This window comes from Pipistrellus hanaki (genome assembly GCF_964339955.1).
Source record: "Pipistrellus hanaki genome assembly, chromosome: 15".
NCBI classification, from domain to species: Eukaryota; Metazoa; Chordata; class Mammalia; order Chiroptera; family Vespertilionidae; genus Pipistrellus; species Pipistrellus hanaki.
In genome coordinates, this window is record NC_140517.1 from 14,655,881 (window position 1) to 14,673,125 (window position 17,245).

General features: G+C 40.6%; 1 protein-coding gene across 1 annotated transcript in view; it reads left to right on the plus strand.

The window, feature by feature from the left end:
- Positions 1-17,245, plus strand: part of PHLPP2 (PH domain and leucine rich repeat protein phosphatase 2) — a 60,987-nt gene that overhangs the window by 11,647 nt on the left and 32,095 nt on the right. The window contains exon 3 of the mRNA XM_084905384.1: positions 11,951-12,084. Coding sequence (XP_084761510.1) covers positions 11,951-12,084 — 134 coding nt within the window. The remainder of the gene's footprint in view (positions 1-11,950; positions 12,085-17,245) is intronic.

The window sequence follows — 17,245 nt, forward strand, 5'->3', positions numbered from 1 at the left end:
GACACATACTCATGTATGAACGGTTACGTGATGTGACTAGGAATGATTGTCAGTGTTTAAATTAGAGAATCATTAAAGGCAACATTCCAAGGACAAATCTTTTTTCAACCATAATGACTTAAATTCTTGCAAATTTGATGGTAATTTCGTTGCTTTAATTTTTATTTATTTTAATGAGTGAAGTTGAGCATATTTTCATAGGTTCATTGGCCATTTATGTGTTTTTAAAAAAATATATTTTTGTTGATTTCAGAGAGGAAGGGAGTGAGAGAGAGAGAGAGATAGAAACATCAATAATGAAAGAGAATCATTGATTGGCTGCCTGCTGCATGCCCTACACTGGGGATCTAGCCTACCACCAGAGCATCTGTCCTCACCAGCAATCAAACCGTAACTTCCTGGTTCATAGGTTGATGCTCAACCATTGAGCCACACTGACTGGGCCATTTATGTTTTCTTTAAAAATGTTTATATGAAGAAGAAAAGTATTCTCATAATAGTATAATACTGTGCATGTACGCTCTTTGATTCTTTTTTTTTTTTTTTTTAAACACAAATTACTATTCTTTGAGTTAGATGTCAAATAGCTCTTTGTATCTTGTTAACGGGAAGGGGAACTGGCCATTGGTGGGTCTGCCTAGGGCCAGCCGGTAGTATGTGGATTCTTGACTTCATGCAGGAAAAATTTCACAATACAAGTCCTGGTGACTATGAGGGAACATTCACTAACGCCGGGGACAGTAAAACAAGAAAGGGCTTCACGTAGCAGAAGAAACTGGAGACCTTAGGCTGGGCTGCCTCGGCTCTCCCGGAAGTTGGCGAAAAGGGGGCCTTGGGGACAGGTTCAGGGGACTAGCCTGCCAGGAGCTGCCCCTGCCCACCACTCCCCAGATGGCACGTCTGTGGGCTCCTCAGAGTTTAGGAGGTCCGTGCCTGTGGGGGAAGAAGAGAGGGGAGAAGAGGGGAGAGGGGAAAGAGAGAGACAGCACTTGGGGTCCTCTGTCTTGAGGCTTGGTCTCTTGCAGGTGGGGATCTTAGGGGAAGCCCCAGGAGGGGGGGGGGGTTCAGTAGAACATTCTAGGTGTGCTCCTCCAGGGTGGTGGTCTCCACTGATGGGCCAGTGTTAGGGCAGGGCATCATTATCATTGCAGCTTGTCCTAGTGCAATCCATCTGGTTTTGCTGCTTCTCTGGATTTGGAGCTGAGATATAGCTGAGTCCTAGATGTTATTTCCAGGGAGATGACCGTCTGTATCTGCTGTAAATTGCTCTGCCAGTTTGTTCAGCTGTCTGTCTCAGTTTCCCTGTTCCACTTGACCTGGCTTACTGGCCCGTCAGCCTGACCCATGATTTTCTCCTCCCCCTTCTCTGTAATAAACAAATACCTTGAAATAATTAAAAACTGTGGATTCAGCTTGAAAGTGAGAAAGAAAGCTTCCACTTACACTTTAAATGTGGTAGTAATAGTAACACCTTTAACTGAACTAAAAATTGGTGTCAGTTTTAAAAGTTTAAACTGAGGTTTAGTATGTGTCCCTTTTAGGACTAATTCCTGAAGAAGATTAGCATTTGAATGTTTTCCTTGTTCACCGGTTAACTACATTTCCTAATTCCATTCCTAAAATGAAAGGATCAGACAGGGTGATCCTTAGGCTTTTCTAAATCTGATTCTGATCTGATTCTGATCTAATTTTATCAGGTGGAAAGCCTTGACCTACATATTGCTGGTAGTGGTTGATGGAGTTGATATATTTAAACATAAGACTTACTCATGTGTATACTAGCGTATATGCACCAAAGATATTAACTATGTAGAGGAAACCCTACCTGAATTGGCTTACTAGTTAATTAAGAATTCAGATGTGACGGTCTGATCGATGCTTCTCTGTCTCTGGATCTGTTTTTGTTCATCAGTTTATGTTGTTCATTATAAACCTCAGAGGGAAGGCAGGGGAGAGTGGGGGTAAGGAGGAGAGATCAACCAAAGGACTTGTATGCATGCATACAAGCATAACCAATGGATACAGACATCAGGGGGGAGGGAGGGCAGCGAGAGTGGGGGACAATGAAGGATAAGGACACATATGTAATACCTTAATCAATAAAGAAAATAAAAAAGAAAATTAGAAAATAAAAGAATCCAAATGTGATATAATTTACTTTCGTGAATCTAAACTACTTACAGTGGAGACAAACTTGCCTCTTTTTAGCCTTATGGCCTTGACAGTTTTATAATGAAGTAGCTCTTTGAAGATATAATTGATTGGAAAATAATGAAAACAGCCGAAGCCGGTTTGGCTCAGTGGTAGAGCGTCGGTCTGCGGACTGAAAGGTCCCAGGTTCGATTCCGGTCAAGGGCATGTACCTTGGTTGCTGGCACATCCCCAGTAGGGGGTGTGCAAAAGGCAGCTGGTCGATGTTTCTCTCTCATCGATGTTTCTAGCTCTCTATCTCTCTCCCTTTCTCTCTGTTAAAAATCAATAAAATATATTTAAAAAAAAAAAAAGAAAAAAGAAAATAATGAAAACACTATTGAACTGTGGTTTGGAAAAATGAATGTATTTTCATTGCTGGAGTAGGAGCTCAAGATGTCTCATTCAGCCAAAGTGGTGATGATGATGATGATGATGATGATGATGATAGGTTTTAGCTAACATTAAGTGCTTCTTTTGTTATCAGTGTGTTTACTTTACACATTTTATCGTTAAATCCTCACAACTCCCAGGGAAGTAATATATCATTCCTTTCAAGTGAGGAAAATTGAGGCTTTGTGAGAGGTCTGGCAACCTGTTCAAGGTTAGAGAGGCACTACAGGAAGTTGGAATGGCCTAAATCATTCAAGATAGATGGTGGACTTTGTTCTGAGTAAAGGCCCTCCCGGGGAGAAGCTGGCACGGTGTCCCTTACTCAGTTTCACTATTTAATCATACTTATTTAAAGATCATTTTTAACTGCCTTATTCAATGGTTAATTGCTTGAGTTCAGTCTTATATTATTTAATTGGAGGAAAAGGTACTTTCTTCTTAATGGACTTTTTTTTTTTTTTTTGCTGCTTAATGAAGTATAATATGTATTCATTGTAGAAATTTTAGAAAAAATAAAAAATATAAATAAATAATTTTTAATGATCAATGATTGTAGATAATGTCATTTAATCTTTACAACAATCTGGTGAGGTAAATATAATTCACATTTTATAGCTGAGGAAAATGAGGTTTAAAAGGTTACACATCTCACCTAAGATCACTGAGCTATATATTATCGGTAGAGCTGGAATTTGAACTCTGGCATTCTGACACTAGATCCCATATATTGTCTACACATGGTAACATTTTCCCCCCCATATTTTTTTCAAAGTGAGGTTGTGTATAACTTTTAAAAATTACATATTTCGGCTGAAGCCGGTTTGGCTTAGTGGTAGAGCGTCCGTCTGCGGACTGAAAGGTCCCAGCTTCGATTCCGGTTAAGGGCATGTACCTTGGTTGCTGGCACATCCCTGGTAGGGGGTGTGCAAGAGGCAGCTGGTTGATGTTTCTCTCTCATCGATGTTTCTAGCTCTCTGTCCCTCTCCCTTTCTCTCTGTTAAAAATCAATAAAATATATAAAAAAAATTACATATTTCGGCCCGGCCAGTGTAGTTCAGTGATTGACATTGATCTATAAAACCAGGAGGTCACGGTTTGATTCCAGGTTGTAGGCTTGATCCCTGGTGGGGGCAGGGGGTGGAGGAGAAGGAGGTGCCGGAGGCAGCCAATCAATGATTCTCTATCATCATTGATGTTTCTCTCTTCCCCTTCCTCTTTGAAATATTTAAAAAAAATTTTAATTACATATTTAGGGTCATACCGTATATTCAATTATATTTACTGCCTACTTCAATTAATTTACTTGTATCATTAAAAATTCCTTAGATACCAGTTTTTTGTTTTGTTTTTAAAACTTAAATTTATTGATTTAGAGAGGAAGGGAAAGAGACAGAGAGAAACATTGATTTTTTTTGTTCTTCTTATTTATGCTTTCATTTGTTGATTCTTATATGTGCCTTGACAGAAGTTAGAACCCACAACCTTGGCATTTCGGAACAGTGATCTAACCAAATGTGATTTCTGGCCAAGCAGTTTTAATTGATACAGAGTATTCCATTTTATGGAGATACTGTTTTAAAATTGAGAAATAATATGCAATAATGGTTTAGAGCTTGGATTTTGGAATGAGAGTGTGTGGGTTTAGATCCTGGCTCTGACAGTTACTATGCAAGTTACATAATGCTCTGTGCCTTAGTTTACTAATCTGTAAAAGGAAGAATGATAATGTTTACATTATAGAGTTGTACATGTTATGAAGATTAAATGAATTAATGCTTATCAAGTAGTGTTTCTTAAACTCCAGTGTCACCTGGGGAGCTTGCTAAAATACAGATTCTGATTCAGTAGGTCTGGGGTAGGGCCTGGAATTTTGTATTAGGCTCTTAAGTGATGTGCTACACTTAGAGGAGCAAGGAAGTAAAGTTCTTAGAATGATGTCTGGCATCAAATAAGTGCTCCATAAATGTTACCTATTTGGGTTGTTTCAAATTATTCAACTCTTAGACCTAGTGTTGCGATAACTAAACCTTTGCCCATAAATCTTTACATTGTTGATTTTCATGGGGTTGGTCCCAGAAATGAGATTACTGGGACTAAAATTGCATCATGTATTTTCTAAATCAACCATGACTTCCTTTTTTTTGGTACTCTTTTTTCCAGTCATGGACTTGTCATCTAAGTAGAATTGAAGGTTACTAATTTATGGAATTTTAGCACTTGGAAAGCCCTGAGAAACATCATGTTTTAGGGAAAGGAAATCTACCCTAACCTAATAGCCCTTCCACCCTCTACTCTTTCTAAAATTTTGAAATATATATGGGGGTAGGTTTTTTTTTTTATTGTCACAACTACTGGGGAGAGTTACCAGCATTCGGGGGTTAAGGGCCAGAAAGCCTTCATGTCCTCAATGCGTGGGACTGTCTCACACAACGAAGACTTGCCTTGCCCAGAAGGCCACTGATTTTCCCAAGGGGTTATCACTGAGACCGGTCCCTTCGTTTTATAGATGGAAACAGAGTCCCGGAGAGGCAGGCTGTAAGCACATTCCCGCAGCTGCCTGGTGCTAGTGCTGTGGTGGGAACACAGTGTCTTGTTTCGCAGTCCATTGCTTTTTACATGGTAATAGTTGGTCAGTCTTTTTTATTGAACTGCTTAAGTGATAAATGACTCACTAGTGGAGCTTAGTGTAATCATTGCCTTCTGCCTGGAAAGTTGTAATAAGATCATATGTGATAAAATGGAGTGCCCTTTGGCTCATGATGATGTATTTGCTTTAATTCTTAGTCATCAAAATGACTACGATTCCTATGTTTGATAGACTACCTTTTAGGATGAGCTAAGAAACAATAATATGTGTGTCAGAAAATAATGCCCTAGGACAGTGGTTGGCAAACCGTAGCTCATGAGCCACGTGCGGCTCTTTGGCCCCTTGAGTTTTTAGCAAAGGCCAGCTTAGGAGTACCCTAATTAAGTCAATAACAATGTACCTACCTATATAGTTTAAGTTTAAAAAATTTGGCTCTCAAAAGAAATTTCAATCGTTGTACTGTTGATATTTGGCTATTTTGACTAATGAGTTTGCCGACCACTGCCCTAGGAATTTGGGGTCCTGAGTTCTATTTCCTTTTATATCAGTGACTTTCTGGATGACCTCTTACAAGTCACTAAAATTTTGTTTACTATCTATATAATAAAAGCCTAAGCAACCATTATAGTGGAGCGACCAGAACGACCAGTCGCTATGATGTGCACTGACCACCAGGGGGCAGATGCTCAATGTTAGAGCAGCCCCCTCGTGGTCAGTGCGCTCTTACGGGGGGAGTGCTGCTCAACCAGAAGCTGGACTCATGGCTGGAGAGTGCAGTGGTGGCGGCAGGAGCCTCTCCTGCTTCCATAGCAGCACTAAGGAGCAGTGGGCCGAATGGTAAGGAGCAGCAAGAAGGCGGGCGGTAAGAAGCGAGTAGTATCAGACTGCAAGAGGGTGCATGCAGGCTGGGCTGAGGGACATTCTCTCCCCCCCACCAATAAAAGCCTACTATCAAATTGTCCTCTCGGCAGTCAACCGGGAGTTCGACCATCCAGTATGATGTGCACTGACCACCAGGGGGCAGCATAGAGCATAGGGGGGTGTTGGTGACATGGTGCCCGGGCAGGGGGCTGCGACCTCTTGCTGGCTACCCAGGGGCAGGGGTGGCGGGCAGGGAAGTGCAGTGAGAATGCAGGGTGTCCGCCAAGCTTGCTGTCACTCCCCCTGCTACCCTCCCCCTGGGATGCCAGGGCTCGCTCGGAGCCTGTCCCACACCCACACCCACACCCATGCAGCCTTTTGGGTGAGCTGGGCCACAGTAGCCAGAACTTCAGGGAGCTGGTCTGTGAGGCCGGCTGGGAGAGAGCACGCCGCCTGCCCAGCTTCCATGCAGCACCGCTGGGCAGGGCCCATGGCGTCCGACTGTGCTCACCGCACCTGTGTGTGGGGACTCAGGTGCTGTGACTCAGGCAGAGTGGGGTGCACAGGGGCCCAGGTGCTGCCCAGGGCCCAGAGGTCCGCTGGGACCTGCCCTTCCACACAAGAAGCTCGCGCTTCGATTGCTAGCCAGGCCTAAGAACTGCACCCATGATCGATTTCATGCATCGGGCCTCTAAGTGTATGTGTGTGTGTGTGTGTGTGTGTGTGTGTGTGTATGTGTGTGTGTATGTGTGTGTGTATATATATATATATATATATATATATATATATATATATATATGTATATGTCGTGATGTCAGTCATGGCATTGCGTGTCTGATTTTGCTGCTTTTCTGGGTCTGGAGCTAAGACACAACTGAGGCCTACATGTGTTTGATGTGGGTCAGAACCTAATAAGTCCTGGGGGCTTAATGCTTGGGGGCTGTTCTCCCTCTAAGGGGGCTCACCGGCAAAACTAGCAACATGCCAGGGGAGGAAAGGTCAGGGGAGGTCCTAACTGTATGACCCGGGATATGCTACAGAATACGGAAGGGAAGGTCACCCTGGGGGGCAGTTCTTGGTTTCCCAGTTTTTTAATTTTTAATTTTATTGATTTCAGAGAGGAAGGGGGGGGGGGAGAGAGAGAGAGAGAGAAACACTAATGATGAAAGATAATCATTGATTGGCTCTTCTACACACCTGCTACTGGGGTTCGAGCCCGCAACCTGGGCACATGCGCTGACCCTTCAGTCTACTAGCTGACTATCCACTGAGCCGAATTGGCTAGGGCTTGTTTTCCCAGTTTTGCCAGTTGCTAGGCACTCAGGGCTTTCCGTACCTGGCCCATCTTCCTTACTCTGCTCTTGTCTGTCTAGCTGCCTACCACAAACAGCCCCAAGGCTTGGTTGCAGGTCAGAGCCTCATTGTCCTGAGGGCTTAAGGGAGAGGTGGTATAAGGGCTTGTATGGGAATCATATGAGACTATTCTCCGGCCCCTTGTTCTACCAAATGATGAGCAACATGCTGGGGAGGAAAGGTTAAGGGAGAGTCCCAGATGCCTGACCAGTGATCTGAAAGGTGAGAGGTTTAAACTGCATGACCAGCAATTTGCTAGGGAGGAAAGGTCACCTGGGGGAGAGGTCCCATCAACAATACTTGTTTTCCCAGTTACTTGGCATTTGGGGCTTTCCTTCCTGGTGACCTTCAGTACCTGGCCTATCCTCCTTAATCTGCTTATGCCTACTATATCAAGAATATATACTGCCCAGCTGGTTTGGCTCCGTGGATAGAGCATCTGATGGCGGACCAAAAGGTCCTGGGTTCAATTTTGATCAAGGGCATGTACCTTGGTTGCAGGCTTCTCCTGGCCAAGACCCTGGCATGCAGGAGGCCACCAATGGATGTGTTTCTCTCACATTGATATTTCTCTCTCTCTTTCCCTCACTCTTCCACTCTTTCTAAAAATCAATGGGAAAATATCCTCTGGTGAGGATTTAAAACACACACACACACACACACACACACACACACACACACACACACACACACTGAATGGATTATCACTGAAGAAGGAAAAAGATTATTTTTGTTTGGTGCTTCATATTTCTATACTGTTTTAAAACTTTAAAATAATGTCTCTTGGTTCTAGCCAGCATTGGTCAGTGGTTAGAGCATCGACCAGGGTATCGGAGGGTCTTGGGTTCGATTCCCAGTCAAGAGCACATACCTCAGTTGCAGATTCGATCCCTTGCCCTGGTCAGGGTATGTGTTGGAAGTAAAGAATGGTTGTGTCTCCCTGACATTGATGTTTCTCTCTCTCTGTCTCTCTCTCTTTCTCTCATCCCATTGCCCCCTTCCACTCTTTATTTATTTTTTTAAATATATTTTTATTGATTTTTTACAGAGAAGAAGAGAGAGGGATAGAGAGCTAGAAATGTCGATGAGAGAGAAACATCGACCAGCTGCCTCTTGCACACCCCCTACTGGGGATGTGCCTGTAACCAACGTACATGCCCTGGACCAGAATTGAACCTGGGACCTTTCAGTCCACAGGCCGACGCTCTATCCACTGAGCCAAACCGGTTTTGGCAATTCTTTTTTTATTTTAATACTTTTGAAATCAGCTTATGTTTTAGAGTTGTTGGTGGGTCATAATTTAATTGGCAGTGGTTTTTTTTTTCTTTCTTCTTAGTGGTATTGCAGTACCATCTAGTTTACTACAATACAATTCTGACACTAACCACCAGAGTTTGCAAAGACTTCACAAGTTAAAGGGCGAAGTCCCGAAAAAGATTACCCTTATTCCACATGCCGGCCACATTTCTAACCTACTGGATACAAGTTAGGAGGTTGCCTTGGTCCCTTCAGGTTCAGTAACTCACTAGAATGACTTTGAATTGTAAGCATACACTTACAATTACAGTTTTAGTATAAAGGATACAAATCAGGACTTATCCAGCCAAATGAGGAGACACATAAGGGTCCTGAAGGTAGAACTTACTTCCCAACTCCCATGTCACCATCCCAGGATGTTAATGCGTTCATTACCAGGAAGCTCCATGGAACTTGGATACAGTTTTTATTGGGTAGACTTGAATGACCATGTGCTTGGAACACAACTTCCAGCCTTCACTCCTCCCCCAAGGTAGGCTGGCTCCTAGTTCCAGCCAAATCCTCTCATCATGTGGTTGGTCTTTCTGGTGACCAGCCCCTATCCTGAGTCATCATATCTCTTAGTATAAACTCAGGGTTGATGCCAGGGGCTCATGAATAAAACACTCGCATTACTCAGGAAATTCCAAGGATTTAGAATCTCCCTCCCAGTTACTAAGGACAAACACTAAGGTTCTTTATTGCACAATAGTGCTACATAAAAAATAGCATGTATATAATCCTCACCTGAGGATATGCTTATTGATTTTAGAGAGAGAAAAATATAAAACATCAATGTAAGAGAGTACATCAATTGGTTGCCTTTCCTATATGCCCCAATTGAGGATTGAACCTGTGACGTAGGTATGTACCCTGACTGGAAATCGAACCCAAAACCTTTTGGTATACGGGACGATACTCCAACCAACTGAACCATACTAGCCAGGACAAAAATAGCGTATTTTTCAAATGATAGTGTATTAGACTTAATGGAATAAAGTAATTTAAAACAAGCTTTTAGGTATAAGTTAACATATGAAGTGCTTTGCATTCTCTTCTGTGTAAATTATTTTAACTATGTAAAATAATGTGGTTTACCTAAAAGAAGGTAGGTTTTGTAATGAAACCAATACAGGTGGAAACCTTGATAACCATTATGTACTAATTATGTGACTCTCTGAGCCCCATTTTTCTTTTTTGCAAAATAAGCATGGCCTTGTAAAATGTAAAATGCTTCTAGCCTAGCATCAGGCATGGAGTAGACATTCAATGAAGTGTCCTTATTGTTACTGTTTGTCTTATTATTTATAATGCTGATCTTAACATTTGCAGATTTTACCTTTATTGGTGGCCAGGGATCGATTTTTAATCTGAACTTTATGTCCAGAATGCTGCACTGTTTTGTTAAGGTCATTGATATAAACTTTTGCCTCTCACAAGGACATAGTAACTACTAGAAACCTTAGAAGCAAACTAAAACGATTTCAGTAGTCTTACTGTCTTTCTTTAAAGCCAGTTAGAAGTATTTCAGATGCTGAGTGTTGCGATCCTTTCATTGCCAACATTACTCTCTCCTACACTTTTTAAACAATACTGTATTATAATTTTCCCTTGATATGTGAGAGTTTTAACAAAAAGCTAATTACCAGCTTGTTAAACTTTTCGAACTTTGAAACACAAAATTGATCTGTAAGCATCTTACAGCATTTCCCTCCCCCTTACTCTCTACTTTTTTAAGCAGATGAGTTTAATAAGTAAATGGAATTAGTCCCTCATTTTACTTGTTTTTGCAGTTCTTGAAATAGCTCTTGTTTACTCATTTATGCTAAATTAATAAGAGCAGATGTGGAGATCCTCTTGATTTTTTTTTTCTCCTACCAGGGAAAATACTTTCTTTAGGTGAATTTTATAATACAGAGAGGTTTCAAAATCAGAGACTTTATTAAAATTTTATTTTTTATTGAATTTATTGGGTGACATTGGTTAATAAAACTCTAGGTTTCAGGTGTTTAGTTCTATAATACATCAATCTACAGAGCCTTTTTAGGAAAGGAGATTTGATCATTTGAACATTAGAATTAGGATGTTTCCATATACGACCAAGTATAACCTTTTATTTCTCACTAAAGACCTGGTACATGAAATTCATGCATGGGGGCGGCGGTGTCCCTCAGCCCAGCCTGCACCCTCTCCAATCTGGGACATCCCTCTCACAATCCAGGACCACTGGCTCCTAACCGCTCACCTGCCTGCCTGCTTGATTGTTCCTAACTGCTTTTGCCTGCCAGTCTAATCTCCCCTAATCGCTCCCTTGCTGGCCCGATAGCCCCTAACTGCCCTCCCCTGCTGGCCTGATCACCCCCAACTGCATCCCCTGCCACAACCCACCTCCTCCACTGGGACCCGCCTCCTCCATGAGAGGTGGCAGAGACATCGGGACTGGCCTTTGCGCTGCATAGAACCGCGGGACCCCCAGGCCTTACTGTGTGGAGCAGCCCCCAGGCCTTGCCTCTGCTGTGCGTGCGGCCATCTTGTGGTGGCCATCTTGTGATGATGATGGGTGTGAGGACCACATAGGCTTTTATTATAATAGTATAGGTAATTTTGCCGCCTTTAAGTTTGGACCAGAGGTTCTTAATGGACCTTGTAGAGGTCCCTGATACTCTTGGAAGAGGTCTGTGAGGACAAAACTATTTCATAATAATATTAAGACATTGATTTTCTTTTTTACTTTCAGTCTCTCATGCGTGTATAGAAGAGTTTTCTAGAGGGTAAATAGCATGTTACAACAGTAAATTGAATTTAGAAGCCGATCTGAGAATCTAGCTGTTTTCTATTTAACTAGCATTTTACAAAAGTGTGAAACAGTGCTGTTCTTTTCTTCAAAGTTGACTTATTTTAGAAAATATATTTTTCAAAGAGTATTATTTATGTTAACATCATTGGTTTATTGTTGCTTAAAAATGAATAAACAAACAAAAAAATCAGGAAACGAATAAACAAAAGTTTGGAAATTCTTAATTTTAGTTTCTAATTCAGTAGATATCAATCCCCATGTAAACAAAAGCTCTTTGGGGTCCTCAGAGACCACAGAGGGATCCTGGGACCCAAACCTTCCAGCACCACTTCCTTAGATTAGTTTTATCACATGATATTAAAGAAAATCTTGATAAAGAATTGAACATCTAAAGCATAGTAAAAGATTTGAAGAATGACATGAAGCATTTTTATTAGTTACTAACTATTTTTTCTTTTGAATTGTGCAAGCAGGAGACTGGAACCCACCGAACGGCCTCTTCAGATTGTTTATGATTACTTGTCCAGGCTGGGCTATGACGACCCTGTGCGCATACAGGAGGAGGCCGCCAATCCCGACCTCGGCTGCATGCTTCGGTTTTATGGTGGTAAGAACTTACCAGTGGCTTTGTGAATATGCTGACTGCTTTTCCGTGGATCATTTATGCCTCTGTCTGTCTTCAGCTTTGAAAAAGAATTTCATTAAACTCTGTTTTTAAGCCAATGAACTAATGTAGTTAAACGACATAAACAAGGAGTGGTGGTTAATGGAAGACTTAGAAGACTTAGCCAAAAATATCTTTTCTTCCCCTGACCATTTTGGCTCAGTGGATAGAGTGTCAGCCTGTGGACTCAAGGGTTCCAGGTTGGAGTCTGGTCAAGGCTGTGTACCTTGATTGTGGGCACATACCCAGTGGGGAGTATGCAGGATTGATGTTTCTCTCTCATCGATATTTTTAACTCTCTCTCCCTTCATCTCTGTAAAAAATCAATAAAATATAATAAAAAAAATTTCTTTTTATTTTTGCTCTTTTAAACAAAAAGTGTTTTGCTGACTTAATAGAATTATTTTTTACCTTTGTCAGAATCTTGATGAAATCATGCTTTAATATAATTTGAATGAGTAAATTATTTTTGGGCAAGAGGTTTTTAAAAACATTATTTTTTAAAAGGCAATATATGTATTTACAAAAGGTAAACATATATCTATAGGTAAAGTGTAATTGGCTATGTAGCAGATTGCCTCAAAATTTAGTGACTTAAAATGATAATAAATATTTAGTAGTTTCTGTGGGTCAGAAATCAGGAGAGATTTAGCTGGATGCTTTTGACGTGGGTCCCATGATATTGTAGTCACTGTTGGTTGAAGTGATGTTAACCTGAAGGCTTAAGTTGGACTAGAACCGTGGTCGGCAAACTGTGGCTCACGAGCCACATGTGGCTCTTTGGCCCCTTGAGTGTGGCTCTTCCACAAAATACCACGGTCTTGGTGAGTCTGTTTTGTAGAAGTGGTGTTAGAAAAAAAAAACTTGGCTCTCAAAAGAAATTTCAATCATTGTACTGTTGATATTTGGCTCTGTGGCTAATGAGTTTGCTGATCACTGAGATAGAAGATTCAAATCAAACAAGGTTCACTCATATGGCTGTTGGTAGAAGGTCTCCAGTTCCTTACCTGGAGAAGGTCTCTGGCTTTTCAAGAGATCTTTGAACCTGTCTTTATAGGTCTGCCTAAGTGTCTTTATGACATGGTAGCTAGCTTCCGCCAGTGATGAGACACACACACACAGGCCTCCGTGATTTTTATGATCTGCCCTCATGAGCTGTATTATTTTACCACTTTCTGTATATTGGAAGTGAGTACAAATATAGCCCATACTGTAGAGAAGGGAATCAGAACTCACCATTTGAGGAGAGGAGTACCAATTTTGGACATACCTTAAAACCATCACAAAAAGTTATGCTTCCCTGTCACCTTGCTTCTTCAAGAAGCTTTTGAATCCAGAGACAACTTACTGTTAACAGAAAGTTATTTTTGAAGTATTTTCTTTGAAGCAAATAGCTTAGTAATCAGCTTTAAGTATTTCACGTGTAGTCTTTGGTGAATTAATTTTGTTAGAATATAGTGTTAACAAGGCCAAGGTCAGGAGGGCCTAAGTTCAAACTAGTTAATGTTTCTGTGGTTCCCACATATAAAAGGGATCTGGTACTCCAAGCAGCCATTATATAAAAGCTAGTTATCAGTCTCGCTGAAGAGGGAATGCTGGGGGAAAAGTAATTGGAATGACTGGCTCAGTGCAAATTCATGATATAAAAAGTTGAAGATAACATAATTTACTAAAGATGAGTGGGTAGAATGATCAGTCATGGAGAACACATGTATTAACTCCTTTCTTGTGTATGAGGAAATGCAGTCTAGAAGGGAAGGTGTGAGGTAGCATAACTCCCAGCTTGAGTTTTTCTTTCTGTATCATATTCTGTGCACACAATGTTTAAGACAGTTTCTTTTCAAAGAACATAAACACAAACAAAAGAAGCCAGATGCAAAAGAATCACGTTTCCATTCATTTAAAGTTCAAAAACAGGCATAACTTAGCCATATGGCTTAGAGATATGTGGCAGTTCTATCTGTCCATCAAAATCTGTTCTTTCCTTCTTCCATAGCAATAGAATTGTGGTCGGGCACATGGCTTCCCACTTACACCTCATTTCCCAGCCTTTTTTGCAGTTGGGTATGCACATGTGGTTCAGTTTTCTTCACTGGTATGGGAGAAATTGTTGTGTGCCACTTCTATATCTGGTTTGTAAAGCTATCCATACATGCTTCTCCGTGCTCTTATCTTCCTCTGTGGGTTAGAATGCAATCATCACAGCAATATTGAAGCCACCATCAGCCTCAGATTCTTAACAATATTGACCTCTGACAACACATAATTCTCCCCCAACAGAGAATTAAATTTTTGTTGTATTTAAGCCATTATATTCTTTTTGTTACATTAGTTTAACATGCTATAACTATAATATAAGACATTTACATAAATGGTAAAAATTTAAAGAAAGCAAGGAAATTATTATAAAAGTCAGAAGAGTGACTGACCTCAAGTGGAAGGAGGAGGAAGTGATTCCTACAAGTAGAATTTTTGAGTTAAAATGTGTATGTATTTTTAAATTTTAATAGAATATTCCTAAATTGCACAGGTGGGCAGAGCCAGTGTACACTTTCATCACTAGCAGGACAGTATTCATTTCCTACATCTTTCTTTGCTATTATCAAGTATTATTGTTAAAGTTAATCTTTGCCTCAAATTGTAAAAACATTCTATCTCATGTTAATATTTTAAATTGTAGAACTGATATATTAAAAAACATTTTACTGCCGAAACCGGTTTGGCTCAGTGGATAGAGCATCGGCCTGTGGGCCCCAGGTTTGATTCCGGTCAAGGACATGTGCCTTGGTTGGGGGCACATTCCCAGTGGGGTTGTGCAGGAGGCAGCTGATCGATATTTCTAACTCTCTGTCCCTCTCCCTTCCTCTCTGTAAAAAATAAATAAATAAATAAATAAATGAATAAAAAACATTTTACCACTCCTACAGTTATTTTTATTGTACCCATATACTTTTTCTTTAAAAATTTTTAGTTGTAAATATGCAAGTAAAGTATTGATGTAGTCTTATTATCTTTAGTGTTTTAATTTCTTAATAATCACCTCCCAAGCCCATTCACTATTTAATAATCACTACTACCAATTTGGTATATACCTGTTCAGAATTTCCTAAGTTTTATTTCTATGAGTATGTATGCTTAGAAATGCATTTTATTTACATAAATGTTATCATTTGGTACTAGAGGCGCAGTGCATGAAATTCGTGCACTTGCAGCGGGGGGGGGGGGGGGTTGGGGGGGGGAAATCCTGATCCTCTCACAGTCCGGGAGCCCTTGGGGGATGTCTGACTGATGCTTAGGACCTCTCTGCGCACACTCACTCTCAGCTCCCCCACGTCTCTCAGTCTCTGAGCTGCAGCTCTCAGCTCCCCCACGTCTCCCAGTCTCTGAGTCTCTGGGTGCCTTTCTCTACAGTCCAGACTCCACCCATATGAGCCTGGGTCCACAGGGCTGGGATTCAGTGCAGTTGGAACTGGGGTTCAATGGAGTCAGGGGCTTCCCTTCCCCTCCCGCCAGCCCGGCACTTGGCTACCCTTCCTCTCTGCTCGAGCGTCTCTCCCTACCTCAGCGCTTTGCAGCTCCCGATCTGATCTGTGAGCCTCTCTCCTTCTTTCTAATTGTAGATTTCCTGCCCAGCCAGCTTTCCTGTGGTTTTGGATGATGTTTGTTCTGTCTTCTAGTTGTTCTTTTGAAATTGTTGTGCGAGGCGGCAATCTAGGTGCTTACTTAGGTTGTTATCTTGGCTCTCCTCCGATTAGATGGTATTTTAAATTATGTTCTTCCCTAACTGGCCCACTACTATTTAATTTTGGGGGTTTTCTTCTACCTGCTGCATGTATTTTCTGTCCAGGATTTATAGGTGCATTCAGTGCGAGAGACCCAGTGGAGTGTGCTTTCTCCATGTTATCAGAATCAGGAAGTACTTCATTTTTATATAGTGTAATTTAACACTTTAAAAAATTAGTTTCTAGAAGCTTTATTGTTTTGTGTTTTTTTTAAGGAAACTTACTCTTTTTTTTTATTTTTTATTTAATATATTTTATTGATTTTCCACATAGAGGAAGGGAGAGAGATAGAGAGCTAGAAACATCGATGAGAGAGAAACATCGACCAGCTACCTCTTGCACACCCCCAACCGGGGATGTGCCCGCAACCAAGGTACATGCCCTTGACCAGAATCGAACCCGGGACCTTTCAGTCCACAGACCGACGCTCTACCACTGAGCCAAACCGGTTTCGGCTAGAAGCTTTATTGTTTTGACTTTCAATTTACAATATATTCATTGTCTGGATGACTTCATTTTTTCTTTGTTTATCTGAGTATCGTTATGATCTGGGCTGGTATATATTTATTTCAGCTCATTACAGCCATTCTCTTTGAGGCAGGAGCTCTTTTCAGTTGGCTTCTACGTCCTTCCAACATGACTCCAGTAGACTTTGATGGCATTCTGGATTTTCCATTAAGTTCTTACACAACAAAATGTCCTAAGCTATTCTTTTCATTGTCTGACTCAGAGTAGGAATAGAACATTTTTAAGGACTTACGGTTCATTTTAATGAAAAATGATATTTAGATGTTATGCTATAGGCAGTGGAAATATTCGTTGCTACAGGGTTGCCCTTAATTCTCTTTTTGGAAAATTTTTTTTTCCAATTATAAAAGCAATCCGTTTTCTCTAGAACATTTGAAAGTATAGATATATAAGGATATTAAAATTATCCCTTATTTTCCACTTAGAATTTTGGCTTTTGAAACTAGAAAACTAGTTTTTAAAATGAGAGCTATCAGATATTCCAAATTCTTATTTGAACTTCCTAATTTTGTGTTTTTATTTTTTATTTTTATCACTTTCAGAAGATCAGAGACTTGAGGCACTCTGGATGTTTATAAACCCTCCAAAATTAATAATGAAACAGCTTGCTTATTGGAGGGATCACTTTCTAAATTATATAAATGACTACCCTTCATGCTGTAAACTGATGCTAATATGAAATAATGTTGAATGTCAACTGTACCTGAAAAATAAAAAAGTATTGAAGATCTTATTTCTAAAATATTCAAATTGACTGAACTTAATTAATTCAAACATATTGAATTCAATGAGAA